This window comes from Coffea eugenioides, unplaced genomic scaffold (assembly GCF_003713205.1).
Source record: "Coffea eugenioides isolate CCC68of unplaced genomic scaffold, Ceug_1.0 ScVebR1_1184;HRSCAF=1998, whole genome shotgun sequence".
Taxonomy (NCBI): Eukaryota; Viridiplantae; Streptophyta; class Magnoliopsida; order Gentianales; family Rubiaceae; genus Coffea; species Coffea eugenioides.
In genome coordinates, this window is record NW_020861568.1 from 28,709 (window position 1) to 38,564 (window position 9,856).

At 37.4% G+C, this 9,856-nt stretch overlaps 1 protein-coding gene and 1 non-coding gene across 2 annotated transcripts; one reads left to right on the forward strand and one right to left on the reverse strand.

Moving 5' to 3' along the window:
* Positions 1-1,315: 1,315 nt before the first annotated feature.
* LOC113755090 lies at positions 1,316-1,422 on the reverse strand. Its single transcript, XR_003465567.1, has one exon. It is a non-coding gene; the product is annotated as a small nucleolar RNA R71 (small nucleolar RNA).
* A 619-nt stretch (positions 1,423-2,041) lies between these two features.
* LOC113755089 lies at positions 2,042-8,997 on the forward strand. Its single transcript, XM_027299160.1, has 3 exons — positions 2,042-3,362; positions 3,795-3,887; positions 8,825-8,997. Exons 1-3 carry the CDS (start codon positions 2,042-2,044, stop codon positions 8,995-8,997), a joined length of 1,587 nt encoding a protein of 528 aa, XP_027154961.1.
* The last annotated feature ends 859 nt before the right edge of the window (positions 8,998-9,856 follow it).

A 9,856-nucleotide genomic window follows, 5' to 3' on the forward strand; every position in this document is an offset into this window, starting at 1 on the left:
GTGTATGTTGGATTACTTGTTGTTGCTTGATCACCAATAGCAGGTTTATAGTTGTTTTTACTCATTGAGAAATGGTAAAAATAATGGAATGACATAAGTAGAGCTTGAGTAGTATATTCATGAGAATAGAAATACATTCAAGTGGATGAAATCTGCATTTCATGTGTGAATAAGAACAGATTTAGTATTTACCAAGAGATTAGGACAAACTAATCTGTTTTAACCCATTATTATCATGAGAATGTGATTTTGGTATTTCTGGAAATGAATCCTTGGTTAAACAAGAGTAGTAACAAGTGTTGAATTAATTCATTTTAGATCTTTTGTGTCATAAGTGGAATCTACATCCCTAGATCTTAATATTTAGTGAATTCTACTCCCTTGAGATATTGCATTTATCTATTTAAGAATTTTTGTAGTTGAATTAAATTCTGAAGTTTCTGCTCAAATTAATTGTAAGTCTAAATAATAGAGTAAATTAGTATCTAATAATTGTTTTAAATTGCTCCTCGTGGGATCGACCCGATACACATCTCGTACTACAATTGCGACCTGTATACTTGCAGTCCAACGGGTGTAAATTCGGAATTAAACTTGCACTTAAAGTAAAAACCCGTCAAGTTTTTGGCGCCGTTGCCGGGGAGCGGCAATATTAGAGCCTAATCATCTTTATTAATTTAGACAGCTTTATTTTTTAGATTATATTTAATCTTATATTGTAATCAGTTTTTTTTTACCATTGAAGTTGCATAATATCCCTTATTTCTGTTTGTAGTGTATGCACCGGGAGTCTCGAGAAGTCGCACCTTTCGATCCAGAAATTGAGAGGACACTACGTAGACAAAGGAGGCACACACAACAGCAAGAGGAACAAGAGATTTGGCAACCGATAGAGGAAATTTTGATAGAACTACCATTTGAAGAAGAAATGGCTGAAAATGAAGCAAATAGGCGAGTTCTACGAGATTTTGCTCTACCGGGAACACAAGGATCTCAAACGAGCATAGCAAGGCCTACGGTAAATGCTAACAACTTTGAGATTAAACCATCACTTATCCAAATGGTTCAACAATCTCAATTTGGAGGTAATGCTGTAGAAGATCCTAACTCACACTTAGCTACATTCTTAGAAATATGTGATACAATTAAAATGAATGGAGTTAGTGATGATGCTATAAGGTTACGGTTGTTCCCATTTTCATTGAGAGATAAGGCCAAACTTTGGCTACACTCTCATGCTCCTAATACTTTCACCGGATGGGATGATTTATCAAGAGCATTCTTAAATAAGTATTTTCCACCAGGTAAGACTGCTAAGCTAAGAATGGATATCACTAGTTTTAGCCAAATGGAAGGTGAATCATTATATGAGGCATGGGAAAGGTTTAGAGATTTGCTTCGGAAATGTCCACATCATGGACTGCCGGAGTGGTTAATCATACAAACCTTCTATAATGGTTTAGTTTTTTCTACTAAAACTATAATCGATGCAGCTGCAGGTGGAGCTTTAATGGGTAAATCACCCCAAGAAGCTCATAATTTGATAGAAGAAATGGCAGCAAATAACTACCAATGGGCCAATGAGAGAGGTAATACAAGACGTCATGCAGGTATGATAGAAATGGACACTCTCAATATGCTGAGTGCTCAAATGAATAATGTGATGAAGCTATTAAGTAGACAAGGTGGAGTTGGCCCTAGTGCATCTAATGCTCATATAGCTTGTTGCTCTTTATGTGGAGGTGAACATGATACTAATGAGTGCGTTGATTCTGAGCAGGTACAATTTGTCAATAATTACAACAGAAATGCTTTAAATAATCCCTACTCGAATACTTACAATCCGGGGTGGAGAAATCATCCAAACTTTGGATGGAAGGACCAAGGAAATCAATCCAGACCAGCAAACCCACCAGGGTTCCAATCAAGGCAACCACAAGCCGAAACTAAACCTGGTTGGGAGATTGCGGTGGAAAAACTGGCTAAAGTTACCTCGGACAGATTTGAACGAGTAGAAGGGAGATTGGATCAACTCACTACCATGTACAGAAATGTAGAGGTTCAAATTGGCCAAATTGCTAGTTCCTTGAATAATCGAAATCAAGGGGAATTACCTAGCAAAACTGAGGTCAATCCTAAAGAACATGTTAAGGCCATTACTCTTCGTAGTGGTAAACAATTGGAAGATCCTCCAGTGAGCGGAGGTAAGAAGGATGAGAGTGAAGAAAATGCTGAAAAACAGAGGAACCAAGAGGCAACTATGGAGGGAAATAGTCGGCAGAATCCAAGAGAAACACAGCCATCATCTTCCACTAACATTCCAATACCTCCTGCGGTTCCATTTCCTCAAAGATTAAAACAGAATAAGTTTGATAAAGATTTTGAAAAATTTGTTAAAATGTTCAAACAATTGCACATTAACATTCCTTTTGCTGATGCTATATTGCAGATTCCATCTTATGCGAAATTTCTCAAAGAAATCATGACACGAAAGAGGAAGTTGGAAGACTGCGAGACAATAGCATTGACGGAGGAGTGTAGTGCAATTATACAAAATAAACTACCACCGAAATTGAAGGATCCAGGAAGTTTCTCTATACCTTGCACCATAGGTAGTATTAATTTTTCTAAAGCATTATGTGATCTTGGTGCTAGTGTATCATTGATTCCTTTAACGGTGGCTAGACAACTAGGTTTGCATGAACTTAAACGAACTAATATTACCTTGCAGTTAGCGGACAGGTCTATTAGACATCCATTAGGAGTGTTGGAAAATGTATTGATAAAAGTTCAAAAATTTATCATTCCAGTGGATTTTGTGGTGTTAGATATGGAAGAGGATGTATCTATGCCAATTATTCTTGGTAGACCGTTTTTAGCTACTGCAGGTACTATTATTGATGTTAAAAATGGCAAACTCAAGTTTCAAATAGGTGAAGAAGAGGTAGAGTTTAATTTGCATGAAATGGAAAAATACCCTTCTTTTACCGATCATGCATATTCTATCGGCACAATTGAAAAACTAACTCAAGAGCTGAGCCAAGTCAATTTTGACTTCGATCCTCTTGAGTATTGTTTAATGAGTTCAGGTATGCAAGATGGAGATTCTGAAGAAATTGAAGAATTGGTCAAGTATTTGAATTTTCAAGCACCTTATAAACGGGGTAATGTATACGAGAGTCTTGGCCAAGGAAAAGGGTTTTCACAACCTTCAGAAATTGAACCTCCAAGGTTAGAGCTTAAGCCACTTCCAACTCATCTAAGGTATGAATTTCTTGGAGAGAATAGCACTTTACCTGTAATTGTTAGTGCTGACCTTGATGATGAGCAGTGTACTAAATTGCTAAGAGTTCTAAGGAGGCGTAAGAAGGCAATTGGATGGACAATTTCAGACATTAAAGGTATAAGTCCTTCTATATGCATGCATCGAATTTTATTGGAGAATGATTGCAAACCAGTGGTGGAAACACAAAGAAGACTCAATCCAAATATGAAAGAGGTGGTAAGAAATGAAATTCTTAAGTGGCTTGACGCAGGTATAGTTTTTCCTATCTCAGATAGTGTTTGGATTAGTCCAATTCATGTGGTACCAAAGAAAGGTGGAATGACTACAATCATGGGTAAAAATGATGAATTAATTCCATCTAGACTTGTGGTAGGGTGGAGAGTGTGTATTGATTATCGTAAGTTAAATACGGTAACAAGAAAAGATCATTTTCCCTTACCATTTCTTGATCAATTATTGGAGCGAATAGCTGGATATGAATTTTACTGTTTTCTTGATGGTTTTTCAGGATATAACCAAATAGCTATAGCTCCAGAGGATCAAGAAAAGACCACATTTACATGTCCTTATGGCACTTTTGCCTTTAGAAGAATGCCATTTGGTTTATGCAATGCTCCTGCAACTTTTCAACGATGCATGATGGCTATTTTTTCGGATTATATTGAAAAAATTATGGAGATATTTATGGATGATTTTTCTGTGTATGGTTCATATTTTGACCATTGTCTTCATAATTTGGAATTGATTTTGCAGAGATGCGAGGAAACAAATCTTGTACTGAATTGGGAGAAATGCCATTTTATGGTAAAAGAAGGAATTGTCTTAGGACACAGGATTTCCTCCAAGGGAATTGAGGTGGATCAAGCCAAAATAGAAGTTATCGAAAAATTGCCACCCCCAAGCAATGTCAAGGGGATAAGAAGTTTTTTAGGACATGCTGGTTTTTATAGACGTTTTATTAAAGATTTTTCTAGAATAGTAAAACCATTATGTGATTTATTATGTAAAGATACCCCTTTTCAATTTGATGACAATTGTTTGGTTGCATTTGAAAGGTTGAAGAAGGAATTGATTTCAGCCCCAATTATAACTTCGCCCGATTGGTCACTACCATTTGAATTGATGTGTGATGCAAGTGATTATGCGGTTGGAGCAGTTTTGGGACAAAAGAAAGAAGGACGGTTGCACGTCATTTACTATGCTAGCAAGTTGCTAAACGAGGCACAACTCAATTACGCAACTACAGAAAAAGAGCTATTGGCAGTGATATTTGCTTTGGATAAATTTAGATCTTATTTAGTAGGATCTAAAGTTATTATATATACGGACCATGCGGCTCTTAAATATTTGTTACGTAAAAAAGATGCAAAACCAAGACTAATTCGGTGGATTCTTTTATTGCAGGAATTTGATGTGGAGATAAAAGACAAAAAGGGATCGGAGAATTTAGTTGCAGATCATCTATCACGTTTGGAATATATCCCAGTCAAAGATCAAGTTCCGATCCAAGAGAATTTTCCGGATGAGTTTGTCCTAGCACTTAGCAACTCTCCATGGTATGCAGATTTCGCTAATTATTTGGTAAGTGGGGAAATTCAAAAAGGGCTTAATATCATCAAAGGAAGAAATTTTTGCATGATGTGAAGAGTTACTTTTGGGAGGAACCATTGCTGTACAAACATTGTGCCGATGGTATGGTACGAAGATGTATTCCAGAAAATGAGGTACGTAATATTTTATATCATTGTCATAATCTTGAAACAGGTGGTCATTTTAGCACTTCAAAGACTGCAGCAAAGGTATGGCAATCAGGGTTTTATTGGCCAACCATGTATCGAGACGTTCGGGAATATGTTAAAAATTGTGATGCATGCCAAAGAACTGGAAATATATCTCGAAAGAATGAAATGCCCCTAACTACCTTTTTAGAAGTTGAATTATTTGATATATGGGGTATAGACTTTATGGGACCATTTCCTAGTTCTTTTAATAGTAAGTACATCTTAGTAGCAGTGGATTATGTTTCTAAATGGGTAGAAGCAATCGCTTCACCTACCAATGACTCGAAGATTGTACTTAGATTCCTTAAAAAGAATATTTTCAGTAGATTTGGTATACCTAAGGCCATAATAAGTGATGGAGGAAAACATTTTTGTAACAAACAACTGGATTCTTTATTGTTTAAATATGGCTGTAGGCACAAGACATCACTCCCGTACCATCCTCAAGCCAATGGACAAGCGGAGCTAGCTAATCGTGAGATAAAGCTCATTTTGGAAAAAACTGTGAATAAATCACGCAAGGATTGGGCTACAAAGCTAGATGACACACTATGGGCTTACCGAACGGCATTTAAGACTCCTTTAGGGATGTCGCCGTATCGTTTAGTCTATGGAAAAGCTTGTCACTTACCTGTAGAGATTGAACATAAAGCTTATTGGGCTATTAAAGCAATTAATATAGATTTTAATCTTGCAGGTGGAAGGAGATTACTTGAGCTGAGTGAATTGGAGGAACACCGGTTACATGCATATGAAAATGCCAAAATTTACAAAGAAAAGATCAAATATTGGCATGACAAGCACATTATTCCTAAACAATTTCAGGTAGGGCAAAAAGTGCTTTTATTCAATTCACGCCTGAGGTTATTTCCAGGAAAATTAAAGTCAAGGTGGTCTGGACCTTTTGAAGTCACTCAAGTATTTCCCTATGGAGCGGTTGAATTGGCAAATTCAAGAAATGAAAGGTTTAAGGTCAATGGACAACGAGTGAAATCCTACTTGGCAGGTGAAATCGTACCCAAAGGACTCATATGTCTTTTGGGCGACTCTTCTTCAAATTAAGAAACTGAATGTGTGAGTCGAGCCAACGACTATAAATAAAAGCGCTAATTGGGAGGCAACCCAATGTTTATGTTATATGTGTTAAATTGGTGTGATTTTGTGGTTTGAATAAGTGTTTTAGTTAATTTGTTGTTTTTGTGTGATAGGGTTGGCAAATGGAAGCAAGAATGACCATTTGAGGTGAAAAGGGCAAACTTTGATCAAGCAACTCAACCCCTCGATTTGCGTTAAAGGTGTTTTTGATTCATTATAAAGGGGTAAAATGCATGTTTTTAATGTTTTACATTTGTTCCAGCCATTACAATTGGCAAACAAATGATCTATGATGCATTTTGAGTCATTGGGGTACCTTTTGTAATTTTTCAAAAGTTGAAATTCTGCTAAAAATCGAAGCAGAAAACGCGTTTTCCAAGAAAACGCGACTCAAAGTCGCGTTTCTCAGAATCGCGTTTTCAATTCTGCGCCTGCAGAAAAGAAAACGCGCCTTCAAAACGCGACCTAAAGTCGCGTTTTAATGGAAGTCGCGTTTTCAAGCCTGGATCAAGACTCAAAAACGCGACTTCTGAAACGCGACTCGAAGTCGCGTTTTCTAACACAGTCGCGTTTTCAGTCCTGCAAGATTTGTGCAGGAAACGCGACTTCAAAAACGCGAGTTGAAGGCGCGTTTTTAGTCGCGTTTTATGTGTCTGAATATAACCCTCAGAAACGCGATTTCAGCTTCAAATTTTTTTCCTCTCTTCCCAATTTTTCCAGCCGCGTTTTTCCCTCTTCCTTCTACCCAACTCACAAATTTTCATTTATACTCCATAATCTTGCTAGAAATCATCACCCCAACACCTTTTGAGCTTCATACAACCTTTTTAACCGATTAAAATCCAAGAAAAACACCTAAAATCAGGTTTTTGAGGGATTGAAGGTTAGGGTTCTTAAACTCTAATTTCTTCAATTGGAGGTCAATTGGAGGTTGTTTCATAGGGCTTTTTGCATTTTTAGCATCACCAAACATCCTTCTACGTGATTGAGGTAAGTTTCTTCATCAAATCTTTTGATTTTAGAAGTTCATATTTTTTATCCTGAGCTATCTGACATCTTTTAATTTCGAAAATTTGATGAGATTCATGGCTATTTTTGATTTTATTCATGATTATTATGATTGTTTAAGCATGTTTAAATGTTTAAATGTAGCAATTTATTGGTTTTCAAGTACTTTAAAATTCACAATTGCTATATTTAAATGAAATTGGAAAAAGGAACTAGGATGTTTTTGAGCCATTGGTGATGTTAAATTATGGTTAAAAAGGGTTAGTTGATGATGTTTAAGCATGTGCATTGTGTATAGTGAGTAATTTGGTTGATTTGGTGAGTTAGTTAGTTTAATTTTTGCCTAAACATGAGTATAGCTAAAAGCATATTATTATTGTTAATTCTAAATAGTTATAATCATAATTGCTCCTATTTTCACTAATTGAATTATAATTGATACATATCTTGTGTAATTTGGTGATTTTGGGCAACTTTAGACAGAAAATATGTCTTGTACGATCATTGAATGATTAGAACTTGAGCAATTGTATTTGAGGTTATTTGGATTAATGCTGAACTTTTGTTGCCAAAAAAATGAGTTGTAGTATATGTGGATAATTGAAATATTTTTTAGGTACTATGCCAAGGGGAAGAAGAGCGGTACTTTCATCCTCTAGTAGTGAGGAGAGGGAGGTTAATGAAGAGATGGAGGTGACTGAAGAGGAGAATTCACCTTCTCCTCCACCAATTAACCGTCGACCTGGTGAGGGCACCTCCCGTGGAGCGGGAAGATCGGTATTTGACAGTGCTAGGTTCAACACTCGCAGGAATCAGGAGTGGCATGAGGCGCGTGCTAATTTGGAGTTTTTATTTGAGATGCACGTCAATCCACCAGTTGAGATGATGTACAACATCTCAGAAGCTTTTGCTCAGCTAGGATGGGCTCCGATTCTCACCCTTCCAAACCATTACTACCCAGACCTGGTGCGCGAGTTTTACGCCAACATTGAAAGTAAGGCGCGCCATAGTGGAGAAATAATTGAGTCCTGGGTGCGTGGAAGACGAATCACCTTGTCACGGCAAGATTTGGCTGCTATTTTGGGGTGTATGGATGACGGACGTCCAGTAGACTTGAAGAAGGAGTTTGTTCCCCCGAATAGAAGGTGGGATCCATCATTGGCCATGGCTAGGTTTGGTCTCGAGTACCAACCTTTTCGCTCTACCAGAAAGGAGACTATATTGGCAAATGTATTCGAACCTCGTCATCGGCTTATCATTTACATGATGGCTCACAATGTCATCCCAAAGAAGACGGGGCACACGGAGGTTCGCAAGAGCGATATTTACTTCCTTGATTACATGTTCCACAACCGAACTTCCCCGTATGCTCGAATTTCATTGCCAAACATCATCATCAGCCACATTAGGTCTACGGCGAGGCGTAAGACAACTTCTTTCAAACTTTCATTTCCTCGTCTACTGACTTTAATCTTCCCCCGTTTTGAAGTTCCCTTGGAAGGCATGCGGCGGGAGTATGTTCCACCACGTGCTGAGATGACTATCACTACTCTTCGCCGCCTTGGTATTGGCACGGGAGACATTCCACGCCCTGTTCAGGAGCGGAGACAAAAGGCTAGACATGGTCGCGATGGAGCTGGACCATCTACTGCAGCACCACCTCCTCCTCCGCCACAGACCAACTGGCAGCGGCTTTTCGGTCGCTTGGACGACATCGACCATCATTTAGCCAGAATGGATACTCGCCTGGACCGAATTGAAGATCATTTAGGCACACGCCCACCTCCCATCGATGATGATGAAGATGACAATGAAGAGGATGATTGAGGCTGCCCTTTGGCTGGCTTTTCTTTTGTTTGCTTGTTATTTTTATCTTTTGTTTGAAAAATGTTAACTTACATTCCTTATTTTGAATATTGGAACTTGTGGCAGTAACTAGTAGATCGTTGACTGTGGATGGTTGAGCGGTCGATGACTCATGATTCAAGGCTTCACTGGACTGCAGTCATCTCACTTGGGGAGTCACTTGTTCCTTTCTTTTGTTTCTTTTCTTTTCTTTCCCTACACATTGAGGACAATGTGTATTCTAATGTGGGGGAAGAAATGTGTGGTACTTGTGATTTTAGTTGTGTTTGATATAATTCTTGTGCTTAAATGGTGTTTCTTGTGGTTGCTGGCAGGGAGATTTAGTCCACTTTTAAGGGGAGACTCTGTCAAAATTTTTCCAAAACCTTATACATATATATGTTATTAACTATAATAAATAAATAAAATTTTGTCACTTATCCTTTTGAAATAAATATATGCGGTTTTGATACTTCTTTTCTCATAAAATTTGGAAATGATTTTTATGTGATTATAATTTTTACATCTATAGGAAAGTATATCTAGTAAAGTGGAGAAAATTATGCCTACATTTTGTATATTTGATGAAAATTCTTCTTTTTATCTAATTTTATAAGATAAGAAATTAATATGGTTAATAAGTGTCATACTCTTCTCATGATTACTCTTAGAGGGAATTTTATTATATACATATATATATTGAAAAAAAAAAGGGGTTATTCTACTCCAATGATTCTCATACCGAGTAACCGGGGGTTGGCATCTACAAATGTCGACATTCGCGTAAAAAGGTACTTGAATTAAGAGTATGCAAAGCAACTTGAGTATGTGAAATGTTGAG

Coding starts and splice junctions, on each gene's coding strand:
- LOC113755089 (XM_027299160.1), top strand. CDS start 2,042: ATGTACAGAAATGTAGAGGTTCAAATTGGCCAAATTGCTAGTTCCTTG. Junction 3,363..3,794: donor GCTAAGAGTTCTAAGGAGGC/GTAAGAAGGCAA, acceptor ATGGTTTTTCAG/GATATAACCAAATAGCTATA. Junction 3,888..8,824: donor CTTTAGAAGAATGCCATTTG/GTTTATGCAATG, acceptor CATCTACTGCAG/CACCACCTCCTCCTCCGCCA.